Raw genomic sequence first — 23,159 nt, forward strand, 5'->3', positions numbered from 1 at the left:
GTGCCACAGGAGGTGCAGCAGACTCCACTTTTGGCCCTGCCCAGCAGCTCAGGGCCATAACTGCCTTGCTGCTGGCACCCATCCCTTTGGCTCAGGGTTTTTTCCCCATTTTCCTCGGTTCTCTTTGGGTTCGGTGTCTCTTAGGGAGGTTTTAGGCTTTGATAGAATCCCACATTGGTTTGGTTTGGAAGGGACCTTACAGCCCATCCCATTCCAGCCTCTATCTCCCATGTGCAGGGATGTAGGGGGATAGAATATAAGTAAATAAAGGTAGTATCCCTAAAGAGTTGCAGCCGGGTTAATTATTAAAGATTAGGAGCAGGCCTGACTTTAACAGGCCACAGCTGTAGCCAATAATAAGAAAAGTGTTATAAAAGAGTGGGTTGGTTGGTTGGTTGGTTGAGGGGATCTGGAGTCGGTTGCTGTAAGAAGAAGGAAGAGTCAGCGCTTAGAGGAGCTGCCTACCAGAAACATCCAGGAGGTACCAAACTCTAGCGATGTGGAACCCTTGCAGTGTAATGGCAATAGAACTCTTGCAATATAATGACAACAAGGGACGGCTCCCACTATCCCAGGCTGCTCTAGGCCCTGTCCAGCCTGGCCTTGGGCACTTCCAGGGATCAAGGGGCAGCCACAGCTGCTCTGGGCACCCTGTGCCAGGCCCTGCCTTCCTGAAGTAAAGAATTCCAGCCTGAAGCAAAGATCTCCTTCCTGAAGTTGGCTATGTCTTCCCAATGATTTTCAGTAACAGCCCCCTAAGTTCAAGTGCCGGCGATGTCCTTAGAACCAGCTCTCGTGCCAGTGCCAGGCCATTCCCGGAGGGGTTTTGAAGGCATTCGGTGACCGGCGGGTGCCTTTGTCCCCCTTTCCCGTTCCCTTCGTCCCCGCGCGCTGACAGCGCGAGCAGCTCCCGGCGCCACCGATGCACTCCGCTGCGGGCGCGAGCCGATGACGTCAGCGGCACCCCCGGCCAAATTTAAAGGCGGCGCGCGCCAAATTTGAAGGCGGCGCGCGCGGGTCCGGGTCCGGCTCTCGCGCCCCCTCAGGCCGCGTCTCGCGCCCCCTCAGGCGCCCCCTGAGGCCGCCATGGCCACCCCGCCCAAGCGCGGCAGGCCCGACGGCCGCATCAAGAAGGTCGCCGTGGAGGGCAACATCGGTGAGTCGGCGCCTCCTGCCTGCGCGGGGAAAGGGATATGGGGAACGGGGAGTTGGCGAGGGCTGGAGGGAGAGGCGGCTTCCGCGGCGCTCGGTGCTTTCGGCCGTGTCCGGGAGAGGCTCAGCTCTGAGGACTCTTCACCCCTGCCTGCTTTCTTCCTGTCTTTTTTTCTTTTTTTTCCTGCCTTCCGCTTCTTCCTTACCTCTTCCCTTCCATCCCTCATTCCCCTCTTTGCCCTTTTCCCACTTTACCCCCTTTTTTTCTCCCCCTTTCCCCCCTTTCCCTTGTCTGAGGGCTTCCACTACGGCAGAGCGGGGCAACAGGGAAATTAAAAAAGCTTTCTGTTAGAGTTTTTTAACTGGTAAGGTTTTCCCCACGTCTTTCCCGTTTGTGGTGTAAAGCACCCAGAATCACGGAATTTCCCGAGCTGGGAGGGTTCCATACGGATCTCTGAATCCCGCTCCTGGCCCTGCACCGCACACCTCAAAGTATCACCAGGTGTCTCTTGTCAAACCTGTTTAAATTCAGATAAAGAAAAACCCTGTTGCTCCATTAAGTGGTCTGCCTCACGGTGGGTGTGGGAGAGTGGTTTACGGAGGTGCAAGGCAGAGTTGAACACTACTTAAATAACAGTGCTGTGGGTGGTTTCTCACTGAAGTTGTTCCTGGATACTTCTCCTACAGCTGCAGGGAAATCCACCTTTGTGAACATTCTGAAACAAGCCAATGAGGAGTGGGAAGTGGTTCCCGAGCCTGTAGCTAGATGGTGCAATGTCCAGCAAAGCTCTGGAGACGACTGTGAGGTAAAAGAGGGGAAAAAGAAGTCAAACGAATCTCTGATGTCAGCACACCAGCGTGTCCAACGGAGTGGGTGTTTTTCAGACTCTGTGTGATAGCAACACTTTTGCTGATTGCTTTTACAAGGTCTGAGTTCCTCTTGGATGTAATATCTGAAAGTAGTAGCTGCTGCTCACTTGGTGTTAAGGTGGGATTTTTATTATTCTTTTTACTGTAATTCCATTGGTAATCCAGCCACGACTTCCCGTGCAGGTGGCTTTTGAGGGACCGGAGATCTTGGTTAGACCTGGCAAAGAGCAGGGTGCATTTTGGTGAGCTCAGTGTGAAACTGACCGGGCATGGGTTGCTGCTGCCTTCTGCTCGGCTGCGTTTCCCAGGATCAGGCAGCAGTGTGTTTGTTTTCCCCTGGGCCCAGGAGCTGAGCACGTCGCAGCGGAGTGGCGGGAACGTGCTGCGCATGATGTACGAGAAGCCGGAGCGCTGGGCCTTCACCTTCCAGACGTACGCGTGCCTCAGCAGGATCCGGGCACAGCTCCGCGCCCTGGACCGCAAGCCTGGCAGCGCCCAGAACCCCGTGGTGTTCTTCGAGCGCTCCGTCTACAGCGACAGGTACGTGGGGCTGCAGCCCTCCAGGGGAAATTCTCCCAAGTCAAATCCCTTCCCAAGGTTGGAAGGGAGCTCTGCAGTCCAAACCCCCAACTAAGGAAGGGTCTCCCTGAGCAGGTGGCAGAGGAGCGCATCCATATGCTTGAAATGCTTCCAGAGGGACACTCAGTGTCCTCCCTAAGCAGCTGTGCTGCTGCTTGGCTACCCTCATTCCTCGTGTTGAGGTGGAACTCCTCGTGCTTTAGTTTATGGTGAACAGGAAAATGTCTAAATAAATGCCCCATCCTGTGTTTCTGGATTCAGAAGGTGAAACCTGATAACTGTATCCCATCCCATAGTCCTCAGGTGCTCCCCCTGTTGTAATATATTGCAAAAATTAGTGTGTTTTAATTTATTGTAAATAAATCACCCGGTGTACAAGCCAGCTGTGTTCTGTGGGTTATTCCTGCAAAGGTGTGTGGTCTTCATGCACACAGCTCTAGGAGGACAATACCAGCTGTTTATTCCACTCCAGGGGATCCTCAGAGATGCTGCAGTGTCACCACTCAGCTTCTTCTCCAGTTACTGTATTTGAGGCAAACCGGGGGTGTCTGAGGAAATTTTGTTTCCATCTCTTCAATGTCCACAGGTACATCTTTGCTGCTAATTTGTACGAGTCTGACTGCATGAATGAGACTGAGTGGACAATTTACCAGGACTGGCACGACTGGATGAACAAACAGTTTGGCTCAAGGCTGGCGCTGGATGGGATCATTTATCTCCGAGCCACTCCTGAGGTGAGGGGTATGAATGTGACAGCACCAAAACCAACTCTGTGTGCTGGGCCTTGCCCCTCATGGGTAGAGCTCAGCTCAGGCTGTGCTTTGCCCCTGGAGGCTGCAGTGCTTGAGCTGTGACTAGCTCTGGAAGTACTTAAAAAAAGGTTCTTTCGAATGTAGACTGTGTGTATTAAAGTCAGCTGTGATGGTAATGATCTTCTCATTTTAAAACCAGAATACATGAGAACAGTAAACCAGAAAATACCACTGGAATAAAGCAAGCGGCTCCAGGAAAGTACAAAATCCCTGCAGGAATAGCTGTTACATCGGGATTATAGCTGTACAGGGAATGGGTACAATAGTTTCCAGTGATGTGAGGATGCTCTCTGACGCCCCTACACCTGGGGAGCTGGAGCTAAGCCAGGTGAAAGCACACCCTGTGTGCGAGGCCTTATGACCCTGCTTTGATCTTGGGCCATCCACTATTTGTTTAAAAGGAGAGAACAAAATACCTCCTTTGAGTGTGAAATTAGCTTCAACAAGAGAAAAACATGAGATTAAAAGAGCTCTAATGAACTTACAGATCACTTTGATATTTCCTTGTTTCCAGCTTCCATGCCTTCAGTTTTGTTATGGTTGGAAAAAACTGGAACGTAACACGTGGGAGTAACTTTGAGGGCTTTTTGGTTTTTATTTAAGAAAAGAATGTATATTTAAACAACAAAGTACAACACTTAAACAGTTTTGGCTTGTTGAGGCTTTAGGTGCACTCAGGATGGGAACAAATGATTTTAAACATTTGATTGTTTTTAATTTGGATATTTCTGTGCTTTTTGCATGCAATACAGCAATTTATTTATTTTTATTTACTGTCTTTTGCCTTTAGAAATGCTTGAATAGGATTTACTTGCGTGGAAGAGATGAAGAACAAGAAATCCCCATTGAATATCTGGAGAAGCTTCACTACAAGCATGAAAGTTGGCTCCAGCACAGGACACTGCGGTAGGGTTTGCTGAGTGATTCCTTGAGGATGGGTAAATCTTTGTAAGGGTGTTCTGTGGGGCTTTTTCTACCAGTGAAACTTCTGCTTCTCTTATGATGTGAAAATCTGAACTGCAGGCACATTTCTATCAGTGTTTTCTCAGGAGTAGTGTCTTTCCAGCGCGTTTATAATTGCAGCATGCTCCAAGTTCTCTTCACGCAGAGCTCTGAGCAGCAGAGGCTTCAGCTGAGCTGGCTGTAGCACACAGAGTGCTGTTATTCCATTCGGTGCTGGGGGAGCACAATGTCTGTGAATCACTGCTGTATCCCAGGAGCGTGCTGTAAATTCAGAATTCCTGGCTGCAATTTATCATTGCAGTTCTTCTTGGGGGATTCTTAAAAATGGAAATGCTGACAGGGATTTGACTGCTCTCTGCTTTATCTCCAGCTGTTAATATTTGCTTTGTTCCTCTCCCAATACAGAACAGATTTTGACTATCTGCAGGAAATTCCGATTTTAACGCTCGATGTTAACAAAGACTTCAAAGGCAAAAAGGACGAATATGATGACATGATCGAAAAGGTAAAATTTCACAGGCAGCACAAACTGATGATTCACGTTGCTCTAGAAATACACTTTACACTCTGATAATCCTGCTAAAATACCTAAGTCACAGAGTTCCACTCAGGTAAGGAAGAGCTTAACAGCCTATGGCAATGCATATTTTAAAGCTAGGACAAACTTTTATCATTTAACTGCTCAGGTGTTCGGTACTTGAATCCCAGTGGGAGTCAAGCAAGGACAACTTGACTTTGATCGGGGTAGCGGCAATGGCTTACAGACCTCAGCAGTGGTTTGCCCATGTTTTTCCATTCTTCAGAAATTATGTGTTCCTTCACAAGAAAAGCAGCTTTGTCCTTTGATCTCCATTGATCCACCCAGAAGTGGAAGTGTTCACCTGATTAAAACCAGTCTTCCTGGTTGAGCTTGTTAATCGATGGAATGACCAGAGATGGCAGCTGTGGAGGGAGCCTGCTTCCCATCTGCACAAGATAAGGCCCAGCTCGGGCAACTTAGTATGGATTTTGCAGGAGTTTTCTCTGGGGTAGCCATCCGGTTATCTGACAACAGCCTATGCCCTGTGTTGGTCCTATTTTTTGGCATTTCCTAAATGGAGCCAGGGAAGAGGTACACTTGATGAGGCTGGGTACATCGGGCTTTGGTGTGTGCTCTGTGGGGACACCCCTGCGTTCCTTCTTCTTCCCTCTGTTGTGATGCTCATCCTGAAACTGTGCCTGGTGTGTAAATCCTGACGGGGTTTTTCATGCAGGATTACTGGTGCTACTCTCTGAAGCAGAGCTTGGCTTTCTTGTGGTGCCTTTCAAGTTAGTCTTGGCACAGTTACGCGTTCCCTTCTCTACAGGAAGGGATTTGACCTTTTTTTCCCCACCTCTTTGAGCCCTGACTTGGGAAGGGAAGGGTCACACTCGGAAAGTGTGATCCAAGATCTGTTTCCATTTCACATCAAGAATTTGGACAGAATATTTACAGATGGGCTTTGTGTAGGAGAGCCTTTGCCAAAAGAAAAGCATCATGTCCTCTAGAAAAGAATTCCTTTTGTGGAGTAGCCTGGCTTGAGTGGGCAGAGGAAAATGCTCCCATTTCAGGCTGTATCACAGCCTAATTCCTGGGATGTTCCTGAAACTTAAAGGCAAGAGTTGTGAGCTTGGCATTGATCTCCAGTATTGGATTTTCTCTGAGCAGCATGGTTTAGGTAGGTATTGCTTCATTATTTCTTTGCCAGACTCAGGTTCCAGGGGACATCCTGGATAGGTGCCCGTGGTTGTTCAGCACTGTCACATCCAGCTGGTGTGCAGGCAGTGGGTGTGACTCCATGGTTTCCAAATGACAGCTCTTTTGAGGTGGCCATTATCCTCCTCCTGTCTGGGTGACACCTGCTTGTAATGCAGTCCTTTGGGACAGAGGGCTCTAGTTCAGGACTGCAAGAGGGGTGAGCATCATCCCACCATCCCTGCATCTGCTGAATTACAGGTACCATGTCTGGAAATGGTCTTGGTGGACAGGTAATGGCATGGCTGAGCCAGAGCTGCTTTTTCCCTGTTTCTTTAGGTTGTAGCAAAACATAAAGCAGAGGAGAGGTAAATATACTTGCTACCTATTTCTGTTGATAAACACTTAGTGTGATTGACAATATTTGTTTCTCTTTGCAGGTCAAGGAATTTTTGAGCACGTTGTAATCCTCTTTGAAGTGCAGACAGTCAAACCATTCCAAACTTCTGTGTGATTCCAAGTGCAGCTTCTTCCTTCTTTTATAGGAGGCCTCTGGAGAGGCAAGACTCAGTCCTGGTGATTTGGTTGTGAGGAACAAATAAACTTTGGGAATAGGGGAATTATTAAATAAATGGGTATGTCTGTTCAGTATTATGTGAAGTGACATGCACAGATTCTGAAGAGACAGGGATTCTAAGCATTGCCAAATGCCATGCCAGTTTTTGATCAGACCAATGAGTTGTAGAGTATTTTGTAGGTGTATTTAATTTATTTTGTGCCCAACTACTGTTTAATTTTGAAGAAGGTAGCTGGTTTTTAGATTTCTTCATTGTTTTTTTAGCCACATGGATTTGTAATGGATGTTTTCTTGTTCCCAGGAAGTTAAAGGTAAAAACCATTTTTGCTGCTGAGGGCATTTTATGATAACCTAGAATTTTATGGTTTAAGGTACACAAAAATGTTTCCTGATGCTTTTCATAGAAGAAGTTCTTTGTAGAATACACTGAATTAAAGCCAGATGTGACTGAAATTCCCTATATAGCAAATGAATTTTTATACCTACTTCTGTTATGCACTGCAAACTAGGATATTTGAGGCTTTTTGTTTTACCAATTTTTATTAGCTTTTCCAAAAAGAGTGCTGTGTGTGTTGCTGGTCAGTCCTTTTCTCCTAGAGAGGAATATGTTTGCTTGCTAGGCACTGCACTGGGCAGAAGGGCATTTTGCAAATGGCCTCCATCTGTAAATGACGTGTTGCTGAACCATCCCATAATTGCATTAGGGATGTGAGAGGTGGCTTCCTGCCTTTGTTCCAGCTGCTCCATGTGTTCACTGACCCTTCTGGGTGCTTATCCCAGATCCTGCACTGTTGGAAGTAGGTTTTTCAGTCTCACCTGCAGACCTGTGTGGAGTAGCTGCTGCCTGAGCCTCTTGTTCCAGGTGCAGAAAACAAACTTCAGGTTGCCCATCTCAAGTGCTAGGTTTTGTGAGCTGCCTTGTTCTGCTTTGAACACTTCTGAGTGCACATTCAGCTTTTGAAGGCAAAATTTTATTGTAAAGCTTTTCATTGTCCACTGTGGTGCTTCTGCTACCTGCTTGCTGGAGATGAGATTTCTTCCTTTATGGCTGGAGTTGTGCTGGTATTCCCTAACCACTGGCTGAAAAATAAAAGTGATTGGAAAGACTTTTTTTTATTGCTTAATAGCGTTGGCTTCTTGTCTCATAAAAGAAGTAATACTGTGGATTGCTTGTTTGTAATACTGGTACAATAGGTGTATTTGTTGTAAAAAAGTTCTCTCAGATTTCTGCGAAACTGACTTCACTTTTTTTTTTCACCTGTGGGAAATGAACTCACGGGACAGAGACACAGGATTACATAAAGGTGCATCGTGTGTGACGGTGCTCAGTACAAGAGCGTTGTGTAATATTTATGTTGTATGGAAACTAGCAGTAGTCTGGCAGAAAATCTTGTGCAGGACTTGAAGGTTGCACAGTAAAAGGAAAGATTTTGAGATCTTTGCTCCAGAAAGGAAGTGAGGTGGAATGGATGAAGATTCAGTTCAGATTTACTTGACACACATAGTACAAGCTTTTAAAGCATTCTTGGCAAGAGTCTGAACAGTAACAACTTATTTTGACTAACAGTGCAATTATTTCTACAGTTTCAGCTGTCAAAATTATGGATTTAATTACAGGAATTGGAATGACAGTGCTTGTTGCGAGGAAGTAAACATGTCTGAGTTCTAATAAAGACTTCTTTTGAAACCCATCACAGAGAGCACACAGAAATTCTGTGGCAGATTATCTGCAGCCCGTTCCAGAAAGCTTTGCAAAATCTCCGCCTGCCAAGTTTGAGTTGGAAGGAGCAAAGTCATGACCAATTATAAGAATATTTTTAATTGCTGCGGAGAAAAAACAATACCAAAGCCCAAACACACGCCCCACTGGCCCCCCAGCTCCTGCGGGATCTGCAAGTGGCTGGCCTGAAGCGCACGAAGCTGCAGTTATTTGCATGTAGGACAGACAGCAGCAGAGATGGCCTGAGACTGGTCTGCCTGTGCCTCGGCTCAGACCTCAGCTCCAGCAGTGCCTCAGCCTTCAGAACCTGTCAGTATTTCCTTTGCTTGCATCTATTCCCAGGCTACCACAAACCAGGATTGTTGTGTTGGCTTTTGCCTCTTAGAGATGCGAAAAGTTTCTGAAGTGGTGTCTGCTGTTTGGTGAGGATTGTTTTTCAGCCTTTGGGTATTGTGTCCCTTTCTCTTCCCTTGGATAAGAGATACTCTGATGGAATTGCCTAGGAATGTTTGCTTGTTTTAAGCAAAGATCAAGATCAAGAAAAAAATTGGGATGCTGGTTTTTTTCCAGTTCAAAAACAGATTGAAGTATTAGTTGATTAGTAGAGTTTTGATTGTGATGTAAGTACCTGTGTGAGTAATAGTCTGAATACTGCCTCATTTTATTCTCAGTCCTTGTGGCTGTTTTCTGTATAGTGGACTTTAAGTTCTCTTCTAAGTTTACTTAAATTCATATTATCATCTCTAGGTGCTTCTTAAAGCAGCTACCAGTTTTGTAGGTAGAACCTAATTTTCTATAATTTGGTCCCAGTTACTTATTAGTACTGTTTTCTGTTTATTTAAGCAGACTTCATAATGAATTGTGTATAAATGTGGTAAGTATTGAATTGGTTTTGCTCTTTTTCTAATAATTAGATCCTCAGGAATCTTTGTGAAATAAAAATGACCCAGGAGAAACTGACTGTGACCTGTTGTGCCTAGCCCAGAGAAGTCTGTGTGTTTGCAGCAGTAATGAGGTGTATCTTAGGAAAACACAGTGTGCAAGTGCTCTTGCCAAGAGGTTTCAGCATCACCAAGCATATGGGCCACCAGGTGGTTTTTCCAGCTCCTGTTTAGACTCTCTGCATGACTGTGAGTAAATAAATCACTTTTAGCTTCACTCTTTTTGTCTTTAAAATATTGATATCTCCCCATGCCTTCAGGAGCCCGGGAGAAGGCATTTGTTAAAATGGATGTGCTGTTTTGTAGGTCTGAAGTGTGCTGTTAAATAATGGAAGGCAGGCCTGGTTTTAGGTTTTGCTCTGTGATCTTCTGATGCCATTGGCCCAGATTCATGGCCAATGGAAGTTATTTATTTGCTTTAAAAGATATTAAAAGCCATCGGTGCAATATTAACTGTGTTAATTCACCTAGGAAAATGAAAGCTGTAACTGTTAGTGAGGAAAGGAAACTTAGGAGAAGTTTGGTTTTGAAATACAAACTGATGGCAAAAGTGTGCTGCAGTCCCTGTAGGCTAGTGATAAAGGGGAGAAATGCATGCAGGAATCTGCCACTGGAGGTCATTGTGTCTCAGTCGCTGGGCTGGCTGCAAGAGGAGCGTTGCGCTTTAACAGTGAATGGCTGTGGAAAAGGTGAAGAAGGAAGAGGTCACAGTCCCTCACTCGGCCTGAGGATAAACAGTGCACGGAGTGAGATCAGTCTTGCTCTCTGGCAGGAGGGAGCAGAGTAGAGCAAACCCTGCTGGATTAAGTGAATGACTAGAAAAGGCTGAGCTAATGGCAGGGGTTTGGTCACCAGAAGGCCTTCGTGCAGCCACCAGCTGTTGATGTGCTGGGAGTGAACATTAGCACATGGATAACGCTAATCCCACTGGGTCTGAGCCATGGCAGCCTTCAGGGCTGAGCTCTCACCCGCACTCAGCCCCCAGCAGGGCTGATGCTGGCAGCCTGCTGCCAAGTAAAACACCTGGCAGCTCTGCTAACTGAGCCTATGCACAGTGCTTACTGTGCCAAAGCAACCTGAACTGGGGGTGCCTCTCCAGAATGCCAGTTGAAATCCAGTGGTGACAAGGAGTGTGGACTCCACACTGGGAGTAAGCAGTGCAGGGATTTATTTTAACTTAGGTGGGTATATTGGAATGCTCAGAGCCCAGACTGGAGGCTCTTGTATGCAGGTGACTTTTCTTCTTGGGTCTGAGTTTCAGTCCATAGGAATAGAGAATATGAGAGCAGCGTAGATAAGATTGAGGCTGAATGAGATTGCAGGCTATTGCTCACTTCTTGGATTTCTGCTGACTGCTCTTCACAATGTCCTGGGCAGGCTGGACATGCCATATATGATCTCCAGGAAGTCAAGGTTGTCCAGCTTGCACCATGGATGTTTGTTGGCTCGTACTGCCTGGCTTGGAAAAAAGCTGTTGGTTTCTGGGAGTTATTTACAAAATATTGCCACTGCAGCTCTTTTCAGAGGACATCCTGTGCTTTCTCCTGTCCTGTATTTTGAGCTTTTCTTTCCAATTTCCTTCTAAGTTGTTGTGACTTGTCTTTTAATAACTGCTAGAAACATGATCTCATACAAGTTGTAACAGACAAGTTAAAGCCAGTGTTGCAGCGTTTGACTCTGACAGCCTTCTTGAGTGTGTGGCTTCTGCCCTGCTTCTCTTGGCTGTCTTGGGTCTTCTAGTCCTCTTCTCTGAGTAATTCTGCTGAGTTAACCCATCTGCTTGCCGGGGCTTTTCCTACCTCCTCCTGGTTTCAGCACCAGCTATGGATGTGTGCTGACTGTGTCCTCTTTTCTCATTGTTCCCTTCAGCTTTGCCTGCACTGCTTTGCTGAAGCCATAGCTGTTCTCTGCTGAGCCTCCACTGCACCTTTGGTCTTGTCCTCGCTGCGACTCATGGCCTTTACCCCGAGCCCTCAGCCCAGCACGGTGGCCTCAGGTCATTGACTGCCTTGTTGGTCAGTCACCTGTGTCCTGCCTGTGCTGTGCCTCGTGAGGAGAGCGCCTGCAGTCACAAAGAGCAGGACGTGGCTTTTTAGGTCTCACTGCTGATCTGCAGTGGTGCTGCTTTCCCGAGCATTTCCTGCAATCGTCCAGTGTAGTTGTGTAGGTTTTCCAGGTGTGCTTGTCCTTGCCAAAGTTTCTTTGCTGTCTCTGCTGTGTGTTGTCTTGAGAGTGGGCTCATGTCAACTGGCTGAAGAGCTTTTTCCAGTGGGGGTTTTGGTGCAGCTCATGCTGCTTTAACCAGTCTGGTTCAGGAATATAGCTCTGTTCTGTGGAACTGAGCAGTCTGAGCTGTTAAAGAGTGAAGGGAAATTCCCTGAGGCTGGGAGCCATCAGGCACTCCATTGTCAGCGTTCCTCGTGCTGTTGTACATGCACTTACACTCAGGTTTTTATGGCTAATGAGTGCCCCTGCTATTCTTAGACCTTCAGCTGCGGAAAACAGATTCATCTCACAGTTCAACTCTTTCCTGCTGAGGTTTACTCTTCCCCTTTGACATAACCACGGCTTGTGCACAGGACGAGCCTTTTCCTGGAAGAACAGTGTGACAGCAGTTGTTCCTCTGCTGGTGGCTTCCCAGCCTGTTCAGCATTTTAGGATAGGTGGCACTGAGCTTTGGGGATGCTATGGCACGGTACACTCTCAGAAGGAATTCTCAGTGTATTTGCCAAGTGTCACGGCTGTCCTGCATGCTTTAACTCCTGTGATACACGCTTGCTGTTATTTAGGTATGTAAATAATGGCCTTTGTTGAGATCTCTTAGTGACTTAGACTTAGCCTGTGCCTGCAGTGGGACTGATGGAATTTGTCCATGCCGGAGATGAATCACTAGCTTTTCCTGTCTGAAAATTTCCTTTTGGCCCAAGGTTGCTCACCCATGATACACTCAAAGTGATAATGCATCTGCATTTCATGTTTTATTGACGGTCTGTACTTGCCAGTTGCCCTCAGATGAGGACACCTCCAGCCTGTGGTTGCACTGTTGGCTTTAATGACTGCTGTTAGCATTGCTTCTGGGATCGCCGGTACAACCCAGCTGGGATCATGTTGGCAGGAGGTCAGAAAGCACTGCTGGAAATGTAGCAATTGTGTTTGCTTGTTGTGCAGCACGGGCTGAAGATCTCTGGAGCTTTCAAAGCCCTTCTGTGGAACCCTCCCTTTAGCCACTTTTGTCATGAATTTTCTGTCTCCGCATTTTCTGTGCTGCCTTTGAGGTGTTTTTGTTTTTCTCATCTCCTCTGCTTGTCTCTGGTGCTGGAATATAAGGCAGTTCTCCTTCCTGGTCTATCAGCCGCTGCCCATGGGCTGAGCCTTTGCATTTCATTTCCATACACTGGCACCTGTGTTGGATGGGGATACCTGCACTGTGCTGTCATTTCATCTTCCCATCTCTGAGCCTGGATATTTAGCCAAGTACTGGCCGTTCCCATTCTGATCCTTGTCTTGGGTAACTGTAGTTGCTTCAGGTCCTGGAAGACATTTGTGTAGGGGATTAGATCTGTCCTACAACATTTCCTGCTGGCTGGAATAGAATGTCCCTTGAATGATCTTTTCTTTCAGTAGGAAGCACTTTAAGTCTTGAAATTCAATGTAGACCCTAGAATTCTCAGCCTCTTCATGTAAGTACTGCTTTCCGCTTCTGCTCCTTGGTTTCAGGATGTTTTGTTTGGGGACTTTTGTTTGTTTTTTTTGGCAGTACAACACCCAAAACCTTTCAGTGTCCTGTCTGATCTGGTTAAAAAATTACAGTATGTAGTTTGGCTTAAGGTTTTGTTATTACTGGGGGTTTACTTTTAAGGGGACTGTGGTCTGTTTGTAAAAATGAACTTTAATCTGAAATAATACCCAAACCGTCAGTAGTTGCGAGTCCTTGGTTCCAGTGGTGACTGCCTGACAGTGTGAGGTCTTGGACATGTTGTTGTTGTAACCATGAGTCACAGCAGCACCTGTACTGCTGATAGCAAGGTGTGCCTTGAGAGCTGGGCTGTATTTTTAACCTTTTAGCTGCTGTGGAAGTGGCTGGGGAGGATGGCAGGAGCTAGAGAGAAATTGTCAGTTGCTGCTTATTAAAGAACAGAGGTTGAGATAGATGTTAAGGGAAATAGACTTCTCAATGAGACAGATGTTGGACGGGGAGATGCTCATATGGTAGAGCTGATTCTCTTCTGATACAGCTCATACAGTTTTACTCATCTGGCAGGATATGAGAATGAGATGCCTTGGACTGGATCTTTGGCTCATGTTCATTACTGAAGCTTCATTTTCAAAGTAGTTCCACAGAAATCAAACCAAGAAAACAGATCATAGAGATGGGGAACTTTGAGTCCTTACAGGAAGCAGTGCAGCTCTAATCTGGGGTGAGGCTGAGGTACTTGCAGGGTGGCTTTGAGGTAGGCTCTTTCTAAATAGAATCCATGAAGATCTGTTGTGCACAATCCACTTGGGAAAGAAGGCTGGGGTGGCTTGGACACATGGGCTGGGGCTGGCAGGGTTGTCCTCCAGCAGGGTCACAAACTCTGGTTCTGCTCCTGCAGCAGTGTGTGCTGGGCCCATTGCTGTCATCCAACAGCAGCATTGCATCAGTGCATCTGCTTTGCACAGTGACCACAGGAGATTCCCATCCACAGCGTGGGGGTTTTTGGTCCCTCATAGTCAAAATGAGGGTTCTCAGCTTTTTTTAGAGGCCCAGGTTAACTGTCAAATTTGAAACCTGTGGGCTACTAGTTCTTAGTGTTGCACTAGACCATTTTTACAGGAGTGAGATGATTTTATGGAACTGATGTCAGCTTTCTGAGAGCTTTCTCTGTTAGCTTTTGCAAATCCTTTGACCCTTGAAGTTAGCTTAGATGGAACTCTTGCTTTGAACTGCAGTGTGTCTCACTGGAATGCCCGAGTGAGGGGTGGGAGCAGGCAGTGACCTGAATACAGCAGAGTACGTCACATAACGTGCTGAGGGAATGGGGTGAGCAGGGACTGGACCAAGCAGGTTTATAGACTTTGGGAGTGAATTGATTGATGGAATTTTACTTCCAGGTTTGGAAGTACAATGCTGCAAGGTCTGCTCAGCAGTAAGGGGTTTTTGTTGTTTCTAAAGGAGGGAAGGATAAAAACAGACCTGTTTTTCTGTAGCTGACAATTATACTGAGAGGTGGGAAATGTCGCCTGAAGACATGCCTGAAGAGCTGTTGCAGTGTGTGGAGTTTCCCAGCCGTATCTGATGGAAGGGAAGAGGGACAGAGTGGAGGTTAGGAATGTTCCGTGCTGCTAACCTGTTACCTTGAGTGATTGCCAAAGGTTCAGCACTCAGAGAGCAGGTGGGTGCCGAGTTCCTGCCTTGCCAGTGACACAGCAAAACCTCTGTGCTTGCTCCTGCTTGCTGGACTTGTAAGGAAGCAACAGTGGCAGAACAAAGGCAAGGGTAAGTCCCTCAAGGAATTTTAATGTTGTTGCTTTTCTCTCTAGAAGGTCTGGATGTCCCAGCCACCTCCCAAGGGAGGTGTTTGGTGTTTTGCTCTGCATAGATGATGGCTGATGGGGCTGAGGAGGCTTGCTGTGAGCCTACTGTGGTGATGAATTCAGTCATGCTCTGCCACATCAGCTCCCTGTCTAGAGCCAGGGCAGTGCTGCCACTTGAGGATCGTGTGTGTAGGAAAAGCTCCACTGGTGCTTGTGGGGTCAGGTCTTTACATCCCCACAGAGCCAGTGAATAAGAACTGCTTTGAAGGGGATCTACTGATGGTTTTTCTCTGCCAAGTAAACAGGTTAACGAGTAAATAAGGCCATTACAAACTTGGCAGCCTCTTTTGTTTTCTGTCTTCTGCTGGCCAGGCTGCTTTGGTTAAAAAGCTCTTTCTGTCAGTGCAGGTTTTGCCTGGAAAAGCTGGAATAATTTCTTGCAGCAAGAGTTAGTTTTCAACAGGAAAGGCTGCGCTCACCCTACAAGCCCTTTGCTGGCATCAGGCAAGGTGGAGGTGTGCTGAGCTCGTGGTGCAGGCTTGCCCCCAGAGCAAGGTCTGGGCACAACTGTTTGAACTGGGGCTTAGCTAAGCACATGTTGTAAGAGAATGAAGGTTTGTTGTTTTCTTTTCCCCCTGGCACACAGTGTATTGTCAAAGAGGAACCCACCAAGTTAGCCTATGGGTTTTATATTTGTTTTCTTAATAGCATCTCCCAGTCAGGAAAACATGCTGAGAAAGGACTTGAGAGAGACCATCAGTTCCAAACCTGATGGTGTTTTTGAGGCTCTCATCTCTGTTTCATGCCCTAAATGAGGTGGGGTGAGAGGGAAAGTGATCTCTAATCCAGCTAAACACACCTGACTCCAAACTGGGGTTTGTTTGCTTGAGATTAAGATATGCAGATGAGCACTCTGTCAATGTTTAATGAAAGGAGTTAGGGTGGTAGTTTCCTCTGACACCCGTAAATTTGAAATACTTGCATTTTCCTTTGGATACAAGTTGTGTGGTTTTTCTCTTCCTTTTTCCCTTCTTGGTAACTGAATTCTGCGGGCTTGGAGCCCAAGTGCATTCAGTTTTTACAAGTCACTGTTGGGAGATGGAGACAGGAGATGTTTAACGTACCATTCAGCTGCTCAAAAAAGTGTGTGTCTAAAGTTCTTTTCTGTGAGAAAGTTGATTTTACCCCGCAGGCAGGTTCTGCTTTGGCAGGAAGGGGCATCAAGGAGACTTTTACTACTTTGGAAGAAAAGAACTAGGAATGTAAAACCAGTATTGTTGGGATAGTAAGATGAAAAATATACTGCAAATATAAATAACATGGAGAGAAGCAGCCTCTGTGAAGCTGGCATTGCTGTAGTATTTAGAGATCCATTTCACCCCAGAGCTCTTTGCTTATCTGCTGTCGGTAAGAACTGGGCATGTTTAGATGTTACCTAAGAAAAGGAAGTGGTGTTATGACTTCCTTGTGAGGAAGGCATTTGGTTATAATTCATGTAGAGCAAGGAGTGTTTCTGGAGGCTGGTGAAAATCCCCACCCCAGTCCCACTGCTGATTTCTTCACTTGTCCTGACTGCTGTTACAAATTGCTTACCACAGCAGTGTGCTCCTTGCCCCTGGCAGCGTGTTGCACAACCTCATCTCCAGGGATTTGCAGCAATGTTCTGATTAAATTGGGCATCAGTGTTCATCTATTTGTTTTTTTAAAGCTGGATGTGTGATACATGACTTTTGAGTGGCTGGAAAAAGTTAGGAGGCAGTAGAGAGTCATTAAAAGGTTATTTAAGAACTTCAAAGTAGCTTTGCTGAACACTGGAATTCTTTTGATAGAACAGGCCACATCAAAACAGTCTCTAGTAGAGCTAGGGGCTGATCACAGATTGGCTCGAGTGAATGAATTTCCCACACATTAGTGGCACAGAATTTATTATTTAGACGCAATTGTATTTGCTAAGAAATTAAAAATTTCCTTGTCTTTTTTGCTGCAAAGGGAGCTTGCATCCTTTGTAATCTTCTTCTGCAACTCCATCCTCCTGAATCATGGAGTCAAGGAATGGTGTGAATTGGAAGGGACCTTATAGATCGTCTTCTTTCAGCCCCTGCCCTGGGTTCCTTTCATTATCCCAGATTGTTCCAAGCCTTGTCCAGCCTGGCCTAGAACACTTCCAGGGATGGGGCAGCCGTAGCATATCTGGGCAGCCTGTGCCTCCCCAGTCCCAGAGAGAATATATTCCTTCCTGATACCTCTTCCAAACCTACCCACTGCCAGTATTTTCTGTATTTTCCATGACTTGGTGGCTTTGCTTGACATGTTCATTGAGTTTGGCTTCTGGGAGTGAAGGGGCTCTATCTAAATAATGATGGTGTGATGGTCCCAAGTGTGGAATCTGCCAAGAGATTCACTGAACCCTTCCTCACAACACATTTTTTTTCCTTATATTTATAGGTTAACTGGTGTAACTGGGGTTTGGGTGACTCACCAGTAATTCCACCAGCTCTTTGGGTACTAGCTGGAAAGGAGCAAAAGGAGCTTCCTTTCATGAGATTCTCACCAAATTTACTGTGTCATTTGAGGTTTGCTGGGCAGATGGTGGTTTCGTATGACTTACTGTTGGGTTTATTTTCCATAATGATTTGGGAAAGCTAATTATTTTTTCCTCCCAGTCCAGGAATGATTGCTCACTCTTTCCCATCACTGAGGCACTGATTAGAAATAGGCAAAGATTTCACAACTTTTTGAAGCCAACTGTGCTCTTTCCCTGCTGAGAGCCCTCCAGCACTCTCCTTATCTGCCCTAGAAGGAAAATGCAGCCTGTGTTGACATGCTTCATTTAATTTCTCCCTCTGACTCAATGTAACCTGGTGCAGCCCAGGACCATTCTTGACTCTCACTAGAGGGCTGTGTGTGATGGGGCTTAATCCCATGTCCTGCTGTCATCAGGAGATGTCACCTCACTCTCCCGACACCTCACTCTGTAAACTGTCACTCTGTTTTCTCAGTGATGCTTGGATTTGAAAAGGAGCAGGGCTTCTAAACTCCTGACAGATTTTGCCACATCCTGCATAGGTTTTAGGAGTAGCTTCAAGGTTTAATAGTGTCTAGGGAAAAAAGTGCCCACAGTATCTAGCCAGAGTGTGCAGTCACAGTGATTCCAAACACAGAATATTGCTTTGTAACACACACAGCACAGTTACTGCTCAGCAATCCCTGCAGCTCGTTATGGCTTTGGGTTTTGCTGTCTCATGGTTGTTGTTCGTGTAATCTCTTAGCACTCGGGATCTGGGTTTTGCCTTTCTTCTTTGGGAAGATTATCTGAGAGTTTTCTGTCTAACAGGCTGGCCTGCCCAGCCCAGGTGGCTGAGGGCCGGCGGGTGTCAGAGTGCCCATGTAAGGCCAGTTTTACTGTGTAGATTTGGAAGGGGGGTCCTTACACTACCCAGTGTAGTGTCAAAAGCCTGGCTCTGTACCCAGGTCATTGCCAACTCCTGGAAATCATTCCTGTACTGATACGCTGGTCCTTCTGAGAATTGTCTGTGGTGCTCAGCTTCAGGACTTCCCAGCCTTGCCCACAAGTTAACAGTTCTGGGGATGTGTTTGTGTGTTGTGGGGCAGTTTGCTTGTTCTCACTGCCTACTGCAGCCTTGTCTTTGACTTTTGCCTTTCTCTCCTGAGTGTGGTTTAGAAATGGACTCGCTAATCTGATGCTTTAATGATGGCCAAAATAGCCTTAGCCTCAGTGGTCAAACCACCTGATTTTATCTACCTCCTAGAGAGTCCTTCCTCCCTTTTCCACTCATTAGTGGACAGAGATGTTTGCTGGATAAGCAAGGCTGGACAGGAGCAGAAGGCTGAAAGCTTGTGTCACAATAACCAACTAAGTGCCTTCTTCAAGTCCCACAGTTGCCTGCCTTGGCTACAGAGAGAAAAAAACCCTTGTTGCTCTGTGCTAACAAGCTGGTCTTGGTGTCCTGGTGGGAATGCACCTGCAGCAGAGCCTCAGGGCCTGCACAGCTAATTGAGATGTTGGAAGCTGGAGCCTGGTCCAGCCTGGCTCAGCCCCACTGCTGACTGTTTCACCCAGCAACTAACAGTCCTCTTCTTGTTGCAGCGTGGCCCTGGCCTTTTCAGAGGCATCTGGGCACAGGACAAATAATCTCTTTTGTTTGTTCCAGGCACCCCTGCAGCTCCTGGTATGGCTGGCAGTATCTGAGACTCTCCCAGTCCTCCATCGTGCATTGCTGTGAAGCTGAGAAGGGACTTTCTCCTGAAGCACAAGGAAGGAGCAGAAATGCATCACAGGTAAGGGGGGGAGTCCATGGCCACAGTTGTAGTGCATCTTTCTGCCTGAGCCACACCCAGTGTGTGTTTCAGCAGGACACGTGACTTAATATTTTAGTTGGGCACTTGTAGCTTATGGTTATATGACGGGAAGAGAGGAAAAATATCAACTGGTTCTCTGGTGTCAAAGTAAACTGACATTGTCCAGTGTTTTTGGAATGGGACTGAGCAAGTGTGCCCTGGGCTGGTGGGAAAATATCTTGTGGGAAGAACCTCTGAGGTCCTGCAAAGCTAAGGGAAAGTGGGATTAGACTCTCAGGTTGTTCCATGCCTGAGTAATGCCACAGAAGAAAGGGAAAACTGGTCCCTGCCAGCTGTGAGATGTGGTGTTAACAACAGGACACTGCTGCTATTACAAAGGGTTTAACTTAGAGACCTGTCAGCAATTAATTACAGATGACTTTTAAAACAGTCTTGTTTTAGATAAAGAACATTTTATTATTAAATCTGTACTTACCTTCACAAGCTCAGGAATTTTTAATGTTTGAATTGGTTGCAGAGGCAATTTAGCACCTAAATCCCTTTAGAGATGAGGTCATGCCAGTTCTTTCCACAACAAGTGTACAGTATTTATTTTTGCCTTTTATACAACTGCCATTTTTTAAAATTGTCTTTTGGCTCAGCTACTTAAAGCCAACCTCTCTTATTGCCACAGTGTTCTGACTGTGCCTTCTAATTATAAGGCACCCAGGAGGAATTCAGTCTAACACTGTCTTCCTTCAACATGTTGTTACATCATCCACAGAAAGATCAGAGAGATAACACTTTGTCCCAGGTAAATTAGAGCAAGTGGAACAGCAGAAGCAAGCTGGCATTACTCCTTCTCAGGAGCACTGTGAGGATACACTAGGGAGAGGTCTGGCTGACCTCAGAGCAGACTTGCCTTCTGGAGGGAGGAGGTGTCCCACTGCTCCAGGCTTTGGAGCAAAACAGTCCCAGAAACGGTGAGGTAGAAACAATGATAGCTCCGAAAGTCACACTGCTGTCCTTTCTCACTCTGGTTTCTGGAGCTGCTGAGGAAGTGTGCTGGCTCTAAGACATCAGCAGTTTTGCTTGGAATGATCTGTATTAAGTAATGGCTTGAAGGGCTCAGGAGAATACACATGGGATGGGTATCTGTGGGAAGCAATCTCGGTGCTGTCTGAAAGCAGGAGACCTGTAACATTTCAGAAATTACCATCGGTTTTGGCTGTCCATGTTGGGGTTTATCCCCTTTGATACAAAGGCCCAATTTCTAATGGGAAATTATCTACGTGATGGAAACTGGGAGAGCTGAAGCACCTTGGAGTTTTTGAAAGTCTCCAAAGGGGCGCATACAAAATGAATTCACGGCTCTGGTAAGTGTTGGCTGGAGAAGGGGCCACTGGATGGAGCTCTCGTCCTGTGGTTGGCCACCACTGGTTACCTGAGAGGCTTGACCTGTACCGGCGAGGAGCTCCACTAGAAGTCCACTCCTTGAACAAGGTAAGGGGCTGGGATTCCAGTCTGACAGCACGGTGGTGACATGTGATAATGCTGTGTTGCTTTATGAGAAACCCACACCTCCTGGTAAAGAAGGGAAAACTCAAGCAGTGTGATTAGCTGTGAGAATATGGGAGACCACCTTCATCAAGGTGGACAAACAGGTATGACCACCACCAATGTGGGAAAAACCCAAGTCTGGAAGGTGCCAGGTGAAGATTTGGTCTAAACTGGTGGCTCTGAGCTTTCAGAGCCAAATGCTTGTGGTTGCAAATAAGCTGCTCACCAAAATCAGCAGTTTTGCAGATGTAAGGGGATAATAAATCCAGAAAGAATGCTACATGTATGTGCAGCTCATGTAGTTACTGACATCAAAACTGAAGCATTTCAGAGAAACATGATCCTGTCCTCCCATGGAGATGGGTGGTCCAACTTCAATCCAGTTGTTGGCTGGAAGGAGCAGATTTGCAAGGTTCAAATCTCAGGATTGCTGAGGCTGACTCTGTTGGGAGTGGGGTTGCAGGGAGTGAGGGGTCAGAGAAGGTCATGTGATTGTGTTTGGCTGTAGGTGATGGTTTGAAGCTGTGTCCTGAAGGGAAGTGCTTTTAGCAGAAAGATTTCCAAATGGTGTTTGCCCTAGTTTTGTGACAAAGATGTTGGTCAAGAGGGGATTTTAATATGATTAGTGCTTACAGGCACACAGTCTGAAATAGCTTTAAGGGTTGACCTTTTCTTCTTTCTATAAGTAAAAAAGAGGAGGACACCTCTTCAAAACTTACTGAAAACCTTCACTACTGAAGGCTTTTTTAAAAAGAAAGATTGTGTGTTGTTGGACTTGACTGTTGGGCTTCCTTAAACTGAAACAGACCATTTTGTGTCATTTTATCTGCCTTTTACCATGCATTTAAAACAGGGCCTTTGGTAGTTGCCTGCCTGGTTAGGAGTTAAAAGTACAAGTGAAATAGTGCTTATGACATACTGTGTATTTTTAAGACATGGAGTTCTTTCAGAGGAAGGAATTAGAATTGGAATGCTTCCAAAATCCAGTTTTAATAAAGTGTGTGAGTTCAGAAAGGAAAAATTCCTTTGTTTTCACTTGGTTGCTCTTCTCATAAAAAGAGTTTGGATGTGTGTGTATGTGCCTACACATGTGCATGTGTGTGTTGCATCAGCACTTTGGGCACAGGTTTAGGATACTGCTGGTGGGATCTCTGGATTCTAAAATCACCTGTCAGAGTACCTTGCTTTTAGGATTGTGACTTGGCTCCTTTGTTTATTTTTGTTCACCAGTTTGAGATAATATTTGCAAATGACTTGTTTCCAAAGAAAATGAAGTGTTTACTGCAGAAATTTGAGAGTGGCTCAGGGTTGACTGAGATGTACCATTTCAGGTGCAGTTATGCATCCAGCACTTTGTTTCCTCTGCTTGCAAAAAAGAACAGGAAAAATAGATCCCTACAGCTGCAAAAAGTGCAAGGATGTCACAAGTGGCGGGTTTGGCCCCTGTCATTCAGGGGTGAGCTAACCCTGCCCTTCCAACTCACAGTCCTGGTAGTCCTTGTTAAAAATTCCTGACTGACCATTCAAAGCCTTCCTTATTCATGTCTGTGCAAGGATTATTGGGACAACTATTGGGAGCCAATGGTAGCCAGAGGGCTGACAGCACAGCTGAAAGTAGACAGTAACATGGTGCAAGGTGTCACTCTATTGAGGCTTTTAGTGTGCTCCCAGCAGTTCTACCTGCTTGGTGCTATTTGAACAGAACGAGGCTGAGCTCCCTGTTGTGTGCTGGTCGTGGGCCACACACTGGCCTCCCTGTCCCAGCAGGAACTGCCTCCCAAACAGCTCCCCAGGGCTTGGGTTGCTGGCTGTGGGTGATGAGATGCTGCTGGGAGAGGGGTAAGGAATTGAAAGAGGATGTGGGTCACATTTTTTTTCAAGTTCTTTGTGGCATATGTGTTATGGCACGATGCCTCTGGAAAAGTAAACAGCACTTCAGGTTTAGTCATGCCCTGTGCTTATTATAGTCCTGCTGAGGGATTCCAGCCACTTGCCAGGTGCCAGTGCCTAGCACTGGATAGGCATCCCAGCCACAGAGCCATCTGCCTGGTGGGCTGGGAAGGGCCTCTGACAGCTGCTGGAGATGCTGGGTGGGAAGAGCTGATGCACGCAAATGACATACTAATCCCAAGTCGGAAAAGGGGAACGATGCCAGCCATGCGGGACAGGGATTTCTGCCTGGCAGGTGTCTGCAGACCTGCTGGCTCCCCTGAACAGTTCCTCTCCTTCTGCCAGTGCTGGCCTCGTGCTCCCAAATTAGCCAACACTTGGGCAAAGTGTGAATAGAAGTCACATAGCTGAGAGTCTAACTGTGCCCTGCCTAGGTGCGTGGGAGGGTCATGGGGAAGGTTAACTTGGGGCTTTCTGCTGTGTAAGCTGCAGGAAAATTCTTCTGCCCAAACTCCTGCTTGCTTGCTGAGCTTTGACTGCAAGAAGAGTGAAGAGACCACATGAG

The 23,159-nt window shown here is 46.4% G+C and overlaps 2 protein-coding genes across 2 annotated transcripts in view; both read left to right on the forward strand.

The window, feature by feature from the left end:
* Positions 1 to 33: 33 nt before the first annotated feature.
* DCK (deoxycytidine kinase) lies at positions 34 to 7,760 on the forward strand. The gene is made up of 7 exons (XM_005492154.3): positions 34 to 1,156; positions 1,840 to 1,958; positions 2,369 to 2,562; positions 3,188 to 3,335; positions 4,204 to 4,319; positions 4,782 to 4,881; positions 6,531 to 7,760. Exons 1-7 carry the CDS (start codon positions 1,087 to 1,089, stop codon positions 6,555 to 6,557), a joined length of 774 nt encoding a protein of 257 aa, XP_005492211.1. The 5' UTR covers positions 34 to 1,086; the 3' UTR covers positions 6,558 to 7,760.
* A 6,925-nt stretch (positions 7,761 to 14,685) lies between these two features.
* The window catches only part of SLC4A4 (solute carrier family 4 member 4), a 145,609-nt gene continuing 137,135 nt past the window's right edge, over positions 14,686 to 23,159 (forward strand). Inside the window, exons 1-2 of the mRNA XM_074540394.1 lie at positions 14,686 to 14,807; positions 19,018 to 19,144. Of these exons, the coding sequence (XP_074396495.1) occupies positions 19,134 to 19,144 (11 nt within the window). The 5' untranslated portion in view covers positions 14,686 to 14,807; positions 19,018 to 19,133. The remainder of the gene's footprint in view (positions 14,808 to 19,017; positions 19,145 to 23,159) is intronic.

Source organism: Zonotrichia albicollis, chromosome 5 (assembly GCF_047830755.1).
Source record: "Zonotrichia albicollis isolate bZonAlb1 chromosome 5, bZonAlb1.hap1, whole genome shotgun sequence".
Classification (NCBI taxonomy): Eukaryota; Metazoa; Chordata; class Aves; order Passeriformes; family Passerellidae; genus Zonotrichia; species Zonotrichia albicollis.